Here is a 17,328-nt window from a genome sequence, read left to right as displayed (position 1 = left end):
GGTATTTTAGACAGGAAGAGGAATTAGTAAGTACTGAGAACTTAGGTGCCAGGCACTGAATTGGGTATTATACATACATTATTTTGTTCAAATCTTACAATTCTTTGAGGCAGGAATTTTCTCCATCTTACTAATGAGGAGACTGAGGTTCAAAGAAGTTAGGTGACTTGTCTGAGATACACAGCTAGTCAGTGAGCTGGGCTTAGAAGTTAGATCTGTGTGACATCAAAGCCCATGCACTTTTTTTTTTTTTAAAATAACAGCTTTGTTGATATTTAACTTATATACCACAAAACTCACCCTTTTAAAGCGCACAATTCAGTGGTTTTTAGTATATTCACAGAGTTGTGCAGCCATCACCAGTGTCTAATTTTAGAACATTTTCATCACCCCCCAAAGAAAATCCTACACATTAGCAGTCACTCCCCATTCCCCCTAATACCCTCATGGCAATCACTAATCTCCTTTCTGTCTCTGTGCATGGTCTTTTAAAGATAACAAATTATGTGAAATCATACACACACTCTCTCTGACCTTGCATCTAGTGCCGTGTGAAGTGGTAAGCTGCTGAGTTGACCTGGATGTGGATTTGAGGTCTACCTAGAGAAAACCAGTTGGGCCATTGGTCTACTTAGATTAAGTGGGCTGGGTTGTGCAAAGGGTGAGTGGTGGGAGGACAAGTCTCTTCTCTGTCTACTTGATGTCTGCCAGGCCCTGATCTCAACAGGCAGCCTCCAAGTCATTGGCTCTTATGTCTGTTGTCTCTAGGCCCCCAGTAGGCCTGGAGTGAAAGGCTCACCATACTGTGTTCCACTCTGTTTACAGGATTTTTGAAGTGAAGCATCAGCACAGGAAGGTGGAAAACCAGATCAAAATGGCCAAAATGGTTCTGATGAATGAGCTGAACAAACAGACCAATGGACTCATAGAGGAGTTGGAGGTATATGTGGACAGATGGATCAGATGGATGGGTTCCATGCTTTCCCTGGGCCAGAAACCAGGCACACATCAAACTAGTCCCTGGGCCCACAGCAGCCTGGGCTGGAATTCATATGTGCAATTCCTTAGCTCTCCGCTACTCTCTATAGCTTAAAATGCCCGGTCTCATTTTGGGAAGGTGGTTCATTAAGGGCTAGAAAATCAGTTCAAACTCCCATCAGTGCTGTTGTTCTTCTTAGGCACTGCCTTTCTGGGCCATGCAGGGTCATAGCTTTGGAAGAGAGAGCCATGAAACAAGCCAGCTTCTTCAGCAAGTTATGCCCAAGTGATGTTGACATTCATTCATTTCCTCCTTCACTTGTCACCTGTTCCATGTTTGCCCAAAAAAATCTGCTCATACTCCTTCCCTTCCACCCACCAACCCTGCCTATGGCAGCATCGTCAGTCCTGCTGTCCCCTTTCAGGGGCACTGAGTCATCTGATTCAGTCAGTGTTCATGTTGACACACAACAGGCCACCAGGCTTCCCAAACAGGTGGACTGCAATGCAAGAACAGGGTCAGGGACTCTTTGTCTTCTCTGTTCCCAGGGCATTACTAATGAGAGGAAGCAGAAGCTGGAGCAGCAACTACAGAGCATCATGGTTCTCAACCGTCAGTTTGAGCATGTGCAGAATTTCATCAATTGGGCTGTCTGCAGCAAAACCAGCATCCCTTTCCTTTTCAGCAAAGAGCTGGTAAGAGGAACCTCAAACCCCTCAGCCTGTACTTGCAGCTAATCAGAGCATCACCTCTGTCCTAGGGTCAGTGAGGCTGTCCCTGGAAGTATCTTTCTTTAGAATGGAGGGAGTAAGATAGCAGCCCCATCCATCCTTCAAGTTCAGTCACTGCTCTTGGATTAGCGAGTGACATTTACATCTTTTACCAAATGCTATAGTACAAAGGATCCAGGTGCAGAAATGACCCCGCCTTCCCTCCAGATAATTCACCTGGGAAAGTCTGCAGCTCACTGTCTCAGGTCATAGAGTCAGACATCCTATCAGTGTGCTGTATATCAAATAGAAAGCTATTGAGGATTGAATGGTGTGGTGGTGGTGGGGTGCTAAGAGGAAAGGAGGAGTGTTCAGGATGATGTTGAGGTTTTGGTCTTGGGAGGATGATGATGTCCAGGGGAGGGAGCAAGATTTCTGAGAGATGTTGATGGAGTTTATATTTGGCTATGTTGAATCTAAGGTGCCTGTAAGTCATTTGAGAGAAGATGTCTAAAAGCTATTTTGATATATGGGCCTGGAAGTAAGAAGAAAGATTAGGGTTGGAGATAGAGATTGAGGAGTCACTGGGATATTGGTGATATCACCTTGGAAGAGTGTGTGGAGGAAGAAGAGAAGAACAAGTCTGGAACTTAGAGAAATACTATCATTTTCAGCATAGATAGCAGATGAGGATAAGTGAAAAGCAACAGTCAGAGGTCAGAGGAGAAGAAGTAGAGTGGTGTATAGGAACTAACAGAGTTTCAAATTTCAAGTGGTCAGTGTTGTCTATTCTCTGTAGGTGAAAGGAGATGAGAAGTGAAGAGAAGCCTTGAGATTGGGATCAGGAAATCCCTGGTGATTTTTTGGAAGATGCTCCAATAAAGTAGAAAAGTCAAAAGACAGTATGAGGGGATTGAGGGTGGAGGTGAGGAAGTAGAGACAGAAGTGTAAAGAAGGGAAATAGGAAGATAGCTTGAGAAGGGGAAAACTTTTTTAAGTATGGAAAACACTTTCACACATGTATATCAGGGGAGAGGTTGAAGATAGAGTTAGCATACTGAGAAGGCAGGAGGAGGTGGGATCTGGAGTGAATGGGTTAACCTTAAACACATGAGACACTCCCTTTCTCTGAGATGGGAGGACAGGAAGGTATCAGTATAATGCAGATAAGTTTGAAGGTAGAAGGGGCTCACCAGTGACAAGAAGAAGGCCTGAGGAGTGCTCCTGAAGCATCCTCAGATAACATGGCTTTGAGATGGACGGGTTGACCTAAGTTTAGGAAATGGTGAGGTGGAGGGAATTAGAACACTAGTGATATTGTTATTGAAAGTGATGGGAAGCTGGGAAAGCTCTATGGACTGCTAGAGTAGGGCTTGAAGAGTTCAATGAGGTTGAAGAGCATGCTCTGAAAGAGCAAGAGCTAGTTGTGATCAGGGAGTAGGTTGTTGGAGTTTAAGGTCTCATAGGTAGAACTGTTCTAAACGATGATGGGGTCTAGGTATCGTGACTGAACTGAAAATAGAGGTGAAGGTGGTTGATATTAAAGAGCTCAAGGAAGTAAGAAGCCAAGATGTTGATTGGTACATTAGTTACCTAGATGATTACAGGGTAAATTGGATACTTGTCAAAGTCCTAGTTAAATGGTAAATTGAGTGATAGGAGATAGATGACAGCAATGAGGGTGGAAGAGGGCAGGTTAGTAGGATGGAAGGGTGTTTTACATGAGGTGGAAGAGCAGCAACGGGAGCTCAGAGAATGCCCACTTACAGGCTTTAAAATTCAGGTTATGGGAGAATGAATAAAACACCCTCAAGTGGGTGGCCAGAGAAGTGATGTCCTGAGGGAGAATTACAAATCATTTGAGGTCTAGAAGAGATAAAGATGTAAGGGTTCCAGAAGTCTTGATGTGGGTCAGCTACAGGAGACTCTGGTGGTGAGTGGTGAATAGCAGGTATTAAGGTGCAAGGAAATGAGCATATGAGGGAAGAGCAGAGCCTAAAGGGTCATGACTTTGAGCTCTTCAACCTGTCGGAAGGGTGAGGGATAGGAAATTGTCATTCAGGCATAGGATGCTCAAAGAAGTGACCTTTGGTGCTGTTGTCAGATTGTGTTTCAGATGCAGCGATTGCTGGAGACAAGCTGTAACACAGATCCTGGTTCCCCTTGGAGTATCAGATTCACCTGGGAGCCTAACTTCTGGACCAAGCAGCTGGCTTCCCTTGGTGAGCTGGGGCCCACTGTGTGGGCTTTTACATAATTGCTAAGAATGAATATAGAGCATCTGCTTAGCTTACTGGTGGGTCAGCATGTGCCCAGGAGAAAGAACTCCCTGAGACTGCCAGTGGTCATGGAATCATCTAGCAAACCTTTTTTTTTTTCCTTTGGTGGGGCAGGGGTGGGGTGTGGAGGTGGAAGTGTTAGATAGCAATAGCAATATGGGACTTTGTAACAGGGCTAGCTGAAATCTGAGCTTCCCATTCTGCATGAATGTCCCTGTTATCTCAGTTTCATTTCTGGAGAGGAGAAGGTGACCTGCTCTCCAACATGCTGCATGGCAGTGCAGATGAACCTGAGTCTCTGTGGTCATACAAGGGTACATATGTGTGTAGCACAGGGGTATCTCAGCAAAAGTGAGACGTGTGTGTGTGTGCATGTGTTACATACATCCTTTGGAGTAGAGATGTAAGTATATAATTCATGACTTTGTGCATTTTTCTTTCTTGCTGCAATAATTTGCTGGCATTCAGTATTTAGGCAGAATGTAGATGACTGAAATTGTGCCTATGTTGAGAATCTAATGGTAGATTTTTTAAACTAATGGTCAACTGCTGCCTTCACTTGGAGCTGTCAATCTCTTTGAAAGTTTGTTGAACTTGGCAAAATGATGAATAATGTTTAGGTTTGTTCTTTGCTTCTATCTCCCCTTTGATTTATTCATCAGAACTTTGATGGGCGCTTGCTCTAGGTTAGGCCTCATGCTGGGCACTGAGTAACCAAAAGTAAATAAGACACACCTCCTCCCCTCAAGGAGCTTAGTCTTCCCCTAAGTAAGCCTCATAAAAAACAAAACCAAAATAAAGCAAAAGCAATTAGCTGAAGGAACCATCATACTGAGATATCAGTAGATAGAATCCATTCATGCCCAGGAGCCCAGAGATCTCAGAGGGCAGCACTGGTACCTGGCACTGACCTGGTTTTGGAGCTTCTCCACTCTGTTTCATCCTACTTGCCCAATACATGGCCCCTAGCCCTGTATTTAGCGATTTGCTCATTTGTCCCAGGTCTGGCTCTCTACCTGTTGCTACTTTCCAGCACATTCTTTCCTCACCCCTGCCTTTGCCCCCCACCCCTATAGTGATTCTTTTTGTCAGAGTCTCTGTTGGACTGTTCTGTTAAAAAAAAGGAGTGGGTGCTATCTAAGGCAGCCCATGGTTTCTCTAGTGGGATAGAAGAAGAGTCAGGGTTGAGCATTTGTTAAAAAGTTGAGCTAATTTCTCAAGTGTCCCAGGTACATACAAAGCCGGTACATACACACAGTTGTTATTGCTGGCAACATTCTAGACTGAGTCTTGGAGATCAGGGGTTGCATTTATTAATTTTTGTGTCTGGTATAGGTTTGTTGAATGATGATGTCCTTTGGTCCCAGGAGGAGAAGGTAACAAGGGGGAAAAACTGGAGATTACTTTTGGAAAAACTCTATTCTGAATTTGCAGGCTGTATAACTACTGAAGGTGGACAACTCTCCCGGGCAGATACTCCAGCTTATGGAGGCTTACAGGGGCCATCATCCTTTTATCAAAGCCACCAGTCCCCAGTGGCTCAGCAAGAGGCTCTTAGCCATCCCTCACACAAGTTCCAGTCCCCAGCACTGTGTGCCTCATCTGTGTGCTGCTCCCACTGCTCCCCAGTCTCACCCTCCCTCAAAGGCCGGGGCCCCCCACCCAGCATACACCCAGCCCACAGCTTTAGGCAGCCCTCTGAGATGGTGCCCCAGCAGCTAGGGCCACTGCAGAGCTCCACCCTCCTGCCTAGGGAGAAGGAGCTGGCCTGCAATCCTCATCCACCAAAGCTGCTGCAGCCCTGGCTGGAAACCCCATCCCCTGTGGAGCAGGAGAGCACATCCCAGAGGCTGGGGCAGCAGTTGACTTCCCAGCCTGTGTGCATTGTGCCCCCGCAGGATGTTCAGCAAGGAGCCCAAGCACATCCCACCTTACAGACACCCTCTATCCAAGTCCAGTTCGGCCACCACCAAAAGCTAAAACTTAGCCACTTTCAGCAGCAGCCGCAGCAGCAGCTGCCACCTCCACCACCTCCACACCCCCCACCCCAGCAGCAGCCACCCCCACCTCCATCCCAGCATCTGGCTTCTAGTCAGCATGAGAACCCTCCTGGGCCTGCATCTTCCCAGAACGTGGACATAATGCACCACAAGTTTGAGCTGGAGGAAATGCAGAAGGACCTGGAGCTTCTCCTTCAGGCTCAACAGCCCAGCCTGCAGCTGAGTCAGACCAAATCTCCTCAGCATCTTCAGCAAACCATTGTGGGGCAGATCAACTACATCGTGAGGCAACCAGCACCAGTCCAGTCCCAGAGCCAGGAGGACACCCTGCAGGTGAGCCTCGGGGTGGCTTGGGGCTCATATTCTCCCCATGGTAGGACAGCTCAGGGAGCACAGCTTTCCCAGTCACAGGGTGACACAGGAACATAGGTTCTTCATTTTAGGGTGGCCTTGAGCTCAGCCTTGAGTGCAACCTCCTATCTTAGGAAAGCTCCAGAGAACATAGTTCCTGCTCCCAACATAGATCTGGGCTCAACACTTTCATTCCATTCCTGTCCTACTGGGTGACACTAGGGACCATGCCCATGGATAGTACTTTCTGAGCTATGCTGGACTCCTGCCAGTGTCAGGACAGAAGGGAGACTGTCTTTTATCTTTGGAACCTGCCCAGTTCCCTGCTGTGAACTTATGAATCCCAGACAGGGGGAAGGGGAGAGCTTAAGGGGTGGAATGAGGCTATGTATTAGATGCTAGTGGGCAGCACTTTTATAACATTGCGTAGATACGGACTTCACGTTTATTTCAAGTCTGCTAAACTAGGTATGTTTTATATGCACTCCCAACAACGTATGGAACCCTGGTGGCAAAGTGTTTAAGAGGTTGGCTGCTAACCAAAAGGTCAGCAGTTCAAATTCAACAGCCATCCCTTGGAAACCTTATGGGGTGGTTCTACTCTGTCCTATAGGGTTGCTGTTGAGTCAGAATTTTTTTTTTTAAACGAACAGTGTTGTTAGATAGACATTACCATCTGTATCTTATAGGTATAGATGTGAATGTTTAGAGACGGTAAGCAATTTATCTGGTGGTCATACAGCATTGAGTGATAAGAGCTAAGACTTGGATCTAGGTCTACTGACTTTTCTGTAATGCCACAGAGGAGGCTTTGTTCTGTCCCTAGGGGGATGTCAAAAGCTGTTCCTCTTTTATCTCTGCTAAAAGTCAATTGATGAGGTGAAGTTTGCACTTCTGGAATCTTTGCTACATTCCACATCTTCCGTCTTCATTCATAGCTCCTGCTTTTTATTTTTTTTTTGCCAGAACCTCCTGTTCTAGCCCCTTTCTCCTACCCCTCTTCACTTTTTCATAATATTGTTTCCTTTAAATGTATAATCACAGTTATATCTTCAAAGCAACTTTATAGACTTTTCCTTTATTATAAAATGTTAAGGCCTCACATTTATGCTTCAGCACTGACAACTTCAGATCATGCTTCAGATGTCTTCCCATGAGACTCAATTCCTTTGAAGAGATACGGCATAATCCTCATGATGGCAGAGAGAGAAGAGTCTAGGGTTCATAGAGGACCACAAGCTAAATTTAAGTTAAAACTGTATTATGATCACTAAGGTGAGTGTGACAGAGTTAGTTTAGAATTCTCAATTTGGGTTGTAGTCTAAGACTATCATATTAGTCTTAGGAAGAGTTTAGATAAGTGTATTTTTCTTTTTGAAAAAAATGTAAGCAGTTCACAATGTGTATGTAGGTAGTGACAATGAGCAGGGCAGGTTGGGCACTAACCCTTCCTACTTCTGCTGCTGCAGCTGCTGCTTTGCAGTGAAACCTACCCAAGTTCTTATTTTCTCTTCCAGGTTACAGATGAACCTCCAGCATCTGAGGGCCCAAAGCCAGCTCTCCCTCTTGACAAGAATACTGCTGCTGCCTTGCCCCTGGCATCAGGGGAAGAAACACCTCTCAGTGTCCCCCCACTGGACAGCACCATCCAGCACTCCTCTCCAACAGTGGTGAGAAAGGTACTAATGGAGCCTGCTTTCCCTGACCACATGGGACCCGCTGCGAGCCAAGACCCCAGGGACCCAGATGAGGATGACTGGGTGGGGGGAGGAGTGTCCCTGTTTCATCCCTGGATGTTACACAGCCCTGACTCATGCCTTCTGTCCTAATGAGTTAGCAACATAGGTTCTCCTCCACCCCCATTTCTACTCCCACATACATAGTTAAATTGGGACCAACTAGGCTTCATTTAGAGTAGAAGGGGAAAGGGAAAGACAGCCAATCTTTTGAATGCTTACTCTGTGCCTGGAACTGTGCATGGTGCTTCACAAGCATTTTCTCACTTAACCCTGCCACCAGTTCTGTGAGGTGGGTATCGCCATTTTATAGCTAAAGAAACTGAGGTCCAGCCCCTACAGTTAGTAGATGAGAGAGCTCAGGTTTGTTTAAAACTATGTCTATCAGAATCCAAAGCCTGAACTTTTTCCTCTCTGCAATGAAAATGGAGAAGACAACTTATGGGACCCCACAGCCCAAAATTGGTTGGCCTTAAAATTGGAATCAATGGAGTATGTTGGGTGAGTGGTTTGCAGGCATATCCTGCAGAGGTAGCTGTGCATCTAGGGACACTGAGATCTCTTGAAGATAAGCTATTGGGGGCCTGCCTACCCAGTCATCTACCAGCTTGCTGGAAGTGTTCATTTACCTTGACAATACCCAGAACAGCGTAACAGCTCAGCTGTCCTCCTCCCACCCCTACCTTGCACCCACCTCGTCATTCTTCTAGCTATAACCTTAGTCCTGTGCCATACCCTGCACTCATCCCTCCCTGTGTCCTTTGACCCTGTTCCACTTTTCCTATTGCCTTCTCTGGCTTGGTACCTTCAGCCCTCCTGGTGCCTCCACCCAACCCTGTACTTGAAGTTCATTACTACTCTGCATCCTCAGCCCTGCAGCATCTCTCTGGCCCTGCAGCCCCAGCTCCACTAGTTGCTCTGTGCCTAACCCCCCACTGTATTTCCCCTAGTAGCACCATTGCTATGTGTGCTTAGGTCAGTCTGGCTCAGTGATATTTGGGAAGAGAGTTTAGAAAAAGAAGTGATAGTAAAAATGAAATGTTAAGTTGGAAATTCCTGGTGACTCCTAAAGTCTGGCAAGCCTCTGGTATTAGTGGCTTTTTGTCTATGCCTTGCCTGACTTACGCTATTGAAAATGGTTTGGCCTAGAGGCCCTAGAGGTGCTGTGAATAGGCCCTCTTTAACTTCTAATACTTGGGCCAGCTACCTATCCGTCCATTTATACATTCAATATTCAAAAATATGTATATTAATCTCCTAGTGTGTGCCAAATATTTTGCTAAGTGCTGGCACACATTGGTGAATAAGAGAATCTCAACTCTCAACTGGAGCTTATAATTTAGTTGGGGAGACAGTTAAACAAGCAGCAGTAATAAAATATGATAAAGTACTGTGATAGTTATCAGGGTGTATAGAAGGAACACCAAACCCTGGGATAGGGGGCTATTCACAGAAAGCTTCCTCTACAGAGGAAATGATTTTAAGCTGATTTTAAAGGAGAAGTTAGGCTAGTGAAGGGGGGTGTGGAATGACATTAGAAAGGTCCAGAAGGAAGAAAAGGCCTGGGGCAGTTAGGGACCTTCAAACAACTTGGCAGGAGCAGGAGATGCACTGGGGAATGAGAATGGTTGAAACCAGAGAGGTTGGAAGACCTGTGAATTATGCTCTGGGGCTGAGAGTCAGTCCTGGAGGCCATGAGGAGTGAATGAAGACTTTCTAGCAAGGAGGGACATGGTTTGAATTAGATTTTAGAAAGGTCACTTTAGCTGCAGTAAGGGAGACCAGAATAGTACAGAGGAGGAATAGGAGAGGTTGAATTAAACCAGTAATGATGGTAATGAAGAGGAGGTAAAGAGTTCAAGAGATACTCAGGAGTTGATATCTGATTGACAATGGGAGGTGATGGAGAGGAAGTCCTTTGGCTTGACCCCTAGGTTTGTCTTGACCCACTGAGTTGTCATTCACTGAGATGGGGAACATGGGAAGAAGAGCATATTTTGGGAGAGGAAGAAGTTAAATTTTGAATTATTGATGTTCTCCTGTGGAAGATATATTGGAAGATGACCAGAAGGCAGCCAGCTATAGATGTCAGTAGTTCAGAAGGAAATATGGGTATACCCAGTGCTCCACTCATAGTCAAAGCCATGAAGAAAATGCTGCTTCTTATTAAATGAGTCTCATTTCTGTTCCTGTACACAGTAGAAAGGAAAGGAGGTGGGTCTCATACAAGCATGGCATCTGTGCTGCCTGTGTGGGTGGCCCAGAGGGCTCTCTGAGTAACAAGGGGATGCTGCCCACCTGTGTGGCTGAAGGGTTGGCAGTGAGATTAGTAAAGATTCCAGGAACTCTAACTTCTCATTTTGAGTGTCCCATGGCCCTTATTAACTGAGGTTCATACAGAGGTTTGGAGGGGCAGGAGGTCTGGCATTTCTCAGATGCCTTAGGCTTCTTCATGTCTTGAATGCCCAGGAAAAGGACCCTGAGGTTGACCTTCTGGGTAGGAGGAACCTCTGGGTCTACTTGACTGAGAAAAAGTACAAGTTACACACAAAGCTATTTCAGTAAGAAAAAGGGCCTTCATTTTGAGGGAATTTGTTGCCTTGAAGCTGGGGTTGGGCAGGGTGGTGAGTGTGAACTTTGAGGATGCCAAACAACATTTTGAGCATCTTCTCATTGAACGATAATGCTTTGTATAGTATTTTCCATAGGTTTTTATGTGGATTATTCCATTTTATCTGTTTGTTTATCCTAGCAATACTATGAGGAAGCTACTTTCTTATTCCCCTTTGAAAGATGTGGAAACTGAGACACAGAGAGGTTAAGTGACCCACCTAAGTGTGATACAGCTGGCTGTGGGCAATGTTAGGTTGAGCACAGGTTCCTGACTCAACCCTTTGTTCAATGATTAGGTTAAATTACCTCTCTTTGTGTACTGCAGTGGGAGAAATAGGACTCCATTCGGGCTCTCACCTGCTGGATTTTCCTGTCTTTCCAGTCTGAAAGTAGACTGGGGCTTTGCTGGGGAGAGGTCTTAGGACCCATCCTAGTTTGGTTTTGGTTATCTTTATATGGTAAAGATGTTTTGGACTTCAGCACACTCTCACCTTATGCTGGCCTGTAAGTTCCAGAAGTCAGAAGTCTATCTGAAGGTCACAAACCAGAGGAACCTGTGGCACTGGGCACCTCTGTGCATGTTGCCCAGGGACTCTTCATACTGAGCTGCTCACCAACTTTACCTCACCACAGAAGGACTTTTGTTAAAGCAGAGCAGCTGTGCACAGGCAACCTTAGGGTCGGTGTTACATGAGCTAATGGTGAAAACAGAGATCACTGCTGAAATGAGATGTTAAAATTCTAAAATGGATTTTCTAGTGGCCTGAGCCCTTCAGTCTCAGGAGCAGCTTATCCCATCATGTTCTCAGATCCAGCAGGATATTTCTGAATGAATGCTGACATTCGTCTGACAATTGCTGTTGCCTGAGCTTCCTAATCTTGGTCCAGCCACTCCAGAAAAAGAGACCATGGTTACAACTCTACAAGAGAAACCCCTTATGTCTTAAGTGAAACAGGAAAACATTTTGATGGCTTCATTTCATACTTCTGAACTAGCTGACTGCTAAAAAATACACAGAATCCTTTTCTCAAAGGTCTCATGGAATGAAGGAGAGAGACCTGAGTCTCAGTTCACCTACAGAAGGAACCTCTTTTCTGCACATGGTATAGCCCCAGATATTCAGCAGAGGACTTCAAGGCCATCAGTTTATGGCTTGGGAGGATTCTGGGATATATTTTCAATAAATGACACAGAAGCAGTAGTCATTCCTGTGATTCATATTATTAAGAGTGAGGAATAAAAGAAGGGTAATGACTCAGGCAAATAGCAGTTATTCCATTATCAAAGCACTTTCACTCCCAAACTCTTAATGTGATTCTTACAACTCAGTGAAATCTACATTTGGAGGAGGATATTGAAGCCCAGAGATTTGAAATTACATGTTTAAGTTCATATCCAAACCCTGGCATATGTGAGAACACACTAGGCACCCTGCTGTCATAGTCTACAAATGTACTGCTATGGACCAGAATATGGGCGCTCAGTCTCAGCAAAGATCTTTCCTGACAGTAACTTATGCTCAGAATTTTCCCAGGGCCTATTGAGGCTTTCTTAGGGCGTAGTCTGTGTCCTAGTCAACACCTGCAGAACTATACAGAGATCAACTCTGTCATACTCAGAAGTCAATCCCAACACTCAGGTTTGGTGTCCTAAGTTCAGCACCCTCTGGGAAGCCCATCTCTTTAGTTCTCTCCTGCTTTCACTCACAGACCAAACCTAAGATCTTTGTGTGTGTCTCTTGGCCTGGTAGAAAATAGGTCCTTGCTCCTAGGCCTTGGGCCACTGGCCTGGGCAAAATACCTCTGGCCTAATTCTCCTGAGTCTCAAAGACTTGGTTTTTGAGGATTCCACTCATTTTTCTTTCACTTCAGGCTTGCTGGAATCCACTTATTTCTTTCATTCACCTCATACTGTGGGATCCTCTTTGTTTTTCGTTCTTCCTGGATCATCAGGGCACTGGGCACTCTTCAGTTCTTCTCTCTTCACTACCCATAGACCCTTTCCCGCTTGACTTTGGCCAGTTAGCATATATCAGCATAGATATATCCATAGGATGGGCACAACTTAAACCAGCACAAGAGCTTTGCATTGAAATGGAGGAGCACTTACTGTCAACAAGAACAGTATTACTATTAAAAACCAACATCTGAAACCACTTACTGGAAAAGTTAATTCCTTCCTCAGCTATCTGATGCAGTTATTTCAAGATCTAGTACTGTTAAACCAATCTACCTAATAGAAGCTGTTGAATTACTGAAATATTCCAAGGAGTTAATTCACAAATCCCTTTAACTCTCTCCTTGCCTCCTTATTTGCTTCCTTTGGCCAGAGTAAAGGCCTTCAATGTATTTCCAAGACACAAATCCCGAGTCATTGACCCCTTCTCTTACTGTACACTTATGCAGTGGTCAGTGTTTGACAGTTTTAACCACTGGAACAAAAACTTGAAACCGGAAGTGAGCAGACAAATCTTCAGAGCAGCAACAAAAACAGATGTCACAAAACCCATGTATTTTATTCTGTATGAGAGCAAAAACCCACACTCAGGTATTTAGTGAGCATTCTTGACCTAACCAGTGTAGTTACATGATTACTTTGGAAATTTTAATTTTTTCTATATTATAACAGATAAGTAGGGCATCAGGACTTCTAGAAATGGCAGCTAACAACGAAAGAAGATAAGAAACATCACCTGGAAAAGTGCCAAAGAATGAGGTCATTTAATGAAAGGACAAACTAAGCCCTACATTCTTAGAACTTCCTGAAAGCATCACTAAACTATAGCTCACCCTCAGAACAGAGGTTCATCAAAGTTCCTTGAGGTCACTAAGAAATGGTCTCATTAGGCTGCATGTACTCTTGTTTATTAAGACAGAGTAGTGTGTAAGGTGTTTTAGAAGTGCTCCCATTCAAAATAATGTTTTATGCCAATTGCATTTTGTTACTGAAAGAGGTATGCTTCAGATATCTGGAAAATTAATTTATGTGGAACACCACCCTATCTGCACTACTTTATCCCAGCAATATTATTTTGCTGTAAGAGCCTAAAATTTATATTAAACTCAGGGCATGTGCACTAAGTGTCTGTTTATTGACTTCTCAATCACTTCTTACTAGGGTACTAGCTTTCTAGCTAACGGCACAAAATTAAAAACAGCTAGCAAGCTTTCAAGGCTTGACTTTCCCAGTCTTAGACCTGTATGACCCTGGGAAATCTGGGTAATCACTCTGTGTCTCAATTTTCCTTCCTGTTAAAGTAGAAGAACAGTGCTTCTTCCTCTGAATGTTGACACCTTGTGGCAATAATTAGAATAATAATGTAAGTGTGTTGAACTCTTCAGAAAAAGATATGGGTGATGAGAATGGGGAGAGGGAGTGCCACAGGTTACAGGGCACAGGTCAAGCAGATGACAGGTCAGATGGGCAAAGGGTTGCATAGGTGACAAACAGAAGGTGTTGAAAGTAAGACAATTTTAGGAGGTCCCAGGTCAGGCAAGTTGTGGAGTCAGGTGCTTTGGACAGGTAGATCCAATAGGCGAGGTAATTCAGATGAGTCAGGAAGGTCACAGGTCAGGCAGATAGAGATAAAGAGAAAAAATGAGGGAAGAGCTAGGGATGGAAACATACAGTTTGGAGAAGGAGAGAAAATTAGGAGCAAGTCAGAAGATAACAGTTAAGGGAGATAAGAGCAGACCCTTTAGGCTCAGAGGAGTCCCCAGTCATAGTCCAAAGATAATCCGAACTGATTATCAGAGTCAGCGTTTTTGGCATTTTGACCGCTCTTCCTCTCTGAACTAGAAAATAGTTTATTTTCACTTGAAAACCTCAATATATATGTTTTCCCTCTTGAAATCTCAAGGTTTTGCATGTGAAGATGAAGTTGAGGTATCAGTTATATAGTTGACAGCTTAGAAGTGTCAGTAATAGCCCTATACAGACTTTACAGCAGGCAAAATGTTTTCACATTCTCTCATTTGATCTCTTAACAATCCTGGGTGCTAGAAGAGGGCAGGTAGTACCCTCTCTGTTGATAGAGGAGCTTCTTCCATTATGTGAAGTACTGAGTGTCAGTCAACATGGCCCCTTTCCCAAGTCCTTTTCCAACCCTAGCATGCTCTGGAGCCGTTTCCTTCCTTCCATGCCCTAGAGACTCGGTCTGCTTTCCTCCCCCTGAAAGGTGGTCCTATCCTTTCCCCCACTCACCTAGTAGTACTGGCAACAGAGTAGCGTGCAGACTGACAACTCTCTTTCTTCCTGTACATAAAATATAGTACCTTTTGTTTTAATATTTTGTAACTCTTCACTCCAGAGAACCAGATGAATTATCAAGAATAGCAAACACAGAGCATACACAAATTCCAGAAATGTCATTGCACTTGTACAGCCTGTAGAAATGGGGTTGGGGCTGGCTTCCTCATAGTACTTTCTCTGATTCCTTCTCAGAATTCCCCCATAGATGTTTCCCAGGTTCTTGTTACCACTAGCAGAGCTTTACCCTACCTCCCAACAGCCTTGGCCTTCTTGGAATTGGCTGTAGATATAGAGATGAAAGAAATCAGTCTAGTCCACAATATCTTAGGGTATGTTGCTGCCCTCATACTGTCAGCTGCGCATTATGGGAGCAGGTCCAGCAGGCCTAGCTCAAAATAAACTTTGGCAGAATTTCCACAATTCTTCCACTGCTTAGTCTGCATGCATTCCTCTCCCCTATCACTATGTTAACCTATATCTTATGGTATGCGATAAGTACTCAGGACAAATGTGATCTCTGCCCCCTATTTGGAAAGTTTTATCCTTCGGGATTTTACCTTGTGCATATTTTGTGACATACAGCACCTGCCCGTTATCACTAGGATGGGCCCAGATGGATTTTGGTGCTCCTGAATGCTTGACCCCAAAGATCTCACTGAAAACCATGTATGCCATTCTCAAAGTCCAGCATCAGTCAATAATGTGAACACCAGAACTACATTAAATGTATCTATCAAACAGGGCAAAATGAAAGAATCCAGCTCAAAGGATTAGACTGTCACATATTACAAAAGGGAGTGTAATAATCATTGGGTATTCTTGTCCATAAAAGCCGAAAAACCGGTTGCTGTCGAGTCGATTCCGACTCATAGTGACCCTGTAGGACAGAGTAGAACTGCCCCATAGGGCTTCCAAGGAGCAGCTGGTGGATTCAAACTGCTGACCTGACCTTTTAGTCAGCTGCTGAGATCTTATTCTTGTCCATAGATAAGGAAATATAGAATGTTAGAAAGCTGTGGCAGTGCCTAACCAGAACAATAAGGGGTCACCAAGGAATACAGGTCAGGGCGTGTTTGAGATAGATAGCCATTGGTTTCTGGTCTCAGCCCTTAAGCTGGGCTCCCCATCTAGTTTACCCAGTTTGATTTGAGCATTCCCTCCACCTCTCCATCCCTTCAGTCTTTCTTATCTTGGGACTTAGAGTAGAGAGCAAATTGGAGCCTTTCTGTTGAAGGTAATTGAACTACCAAGGAAAATTAAAAAGAAAACCTTTAAAACAGAAGGTACTCAACTCATCTACTTTTAAAATTGAGAACAAATAAAATTGAGAATAGCGACAGCTTGGGTTTGTTGAGCCCCTACAATGTGCTAGATATTCTAAATATTTACGTGAATTATTTATTTTAACCTTCACAACACTCCTTTAATGCAGGGCTTCCAACTTGTTTGTTTCAGTTCACTCATTGCTCGTTTCTAACAAGTTCCTAGGAGATGCTAATGCTGCTGGTTAAGGACCAATTCTGAGAACCACTAGCAGAGCAGTGGTTATCAAAATTTATTATACATAAGAATCACCTGGGGGATCTTGTTAAAATGTAGATTCTGATTCAGTATATCTGGGATAGAAAGGAAAATTCTCAGTAGGGGGTCAAAACAGAACAAACCAGTTCAAAACCCTGCTTTAATGGTTATTGTGAGGATTAAATGAGGTAATGTGTTTAAAATATCCAGCAAACTGCCTTGCATATAATAAATTTTCAATTATTTTAGTGATAATAATAACTTATTTTAGAGAAGATTCATAGACTCTGTTGTTAGTAGGACTAAGCTGCTGCTCGTTTGGCTTAAGATCCATAAAGTACACATTCATGTGTTTATTTTTAATATTTTAAATAGCTCGTTAATTTATTCAGCAAGACACTTCTCTTGAGTCTAGGAATATAGTGGGTAAGCAAAATAGACAAAATCCATGCCCTAACAGTTTATAATTTCGTAGGGAAATGCTCAATGATCAAATGAGATCACAAATTGTGCTATGAGAACAAAGTATAAGGAGTTATAAGAGCATAAAAAGGGGAAACCTGGTCTGGGCTAGAGAGTGGATGAAGGTTTGCTGCAAAAAAAACAAAACAAAACATTTGAGCTGAGTTCTGAAGAAGGACAAGTGGAACAGGCAACAGGAGTAGGAGAATGTTCCACACAGAGTAAGCAGTCTGAAGGGGATGAGGATCGTGGGTGGAGGGAGAGCCTGGCTTGTTTTAGGAACTGAAAAGAATGCCTGAGTGGCTGGAACTCAGTGAATGAGGCAAGCGTTGTTGAATGAGCTATGGCTGCAAAGGAGGACGGGACAGGCCATCAGGGCCTCGGAAATCTTTTTTTGTTTTTCTTAATTTTTTTTTTTTTTTTTT

General features: G+C 44.0%; 1 protein-coding gene across 1 annotated transcript in view; it reads left to right on the top strand.

Moving 5' to 3' along the window:
- Positions 1 to 17,328, top strand: part of TRIM66 (tripartite motif containing 66) — a 36,885-nt gene that overhangs the window by 10,131 nt on the left and 9,426 nt on the right. Inside the window, exons 8-12 of the mRNA XM_004369620.1 lie at positions 826 to 940; positions 1,528 to 1,674; positions 3,794 to 3,911; positions 5,403 to 6,301; positions 7,837 to 7,998. Coding sequence (XP_004369677.1) covers positions 826 to 940; positions 1,528 to 1,674; positions 3,794 to 3,911; positions 5,403 to 6,301; positions 7,837 to 7,998 — 1,441 coding nt within the window. The remainder of the gene's footprint in view (positions 1 to 825; positions 941 to 1,527; positions 1,675 to 3,793; positions 3,912 to 5,402; positions 6,302 to 7,836; positions 7,999 to 17,328) is intronic.

This window comes from Trichechus manatus, unplaced genomic scaffold (assembly GCF_000243295.1).
Source record: "Trichechus manatus latirostris isolate Lorelei unplaced genomic scaffold, TriManLat1.0 scaffold00006, whole genome shotgun sequence".
Taxonomy (NCBI): domain Eukaryota; kingdom Metazoa; phylum Chordata; class Mammalia; order Sirenia; family Trichechidae; genus Trichechus; species Trichechus manatus.
This window is presented reverse-complemented; position numbering and strand designations above follow the sequence as displayed.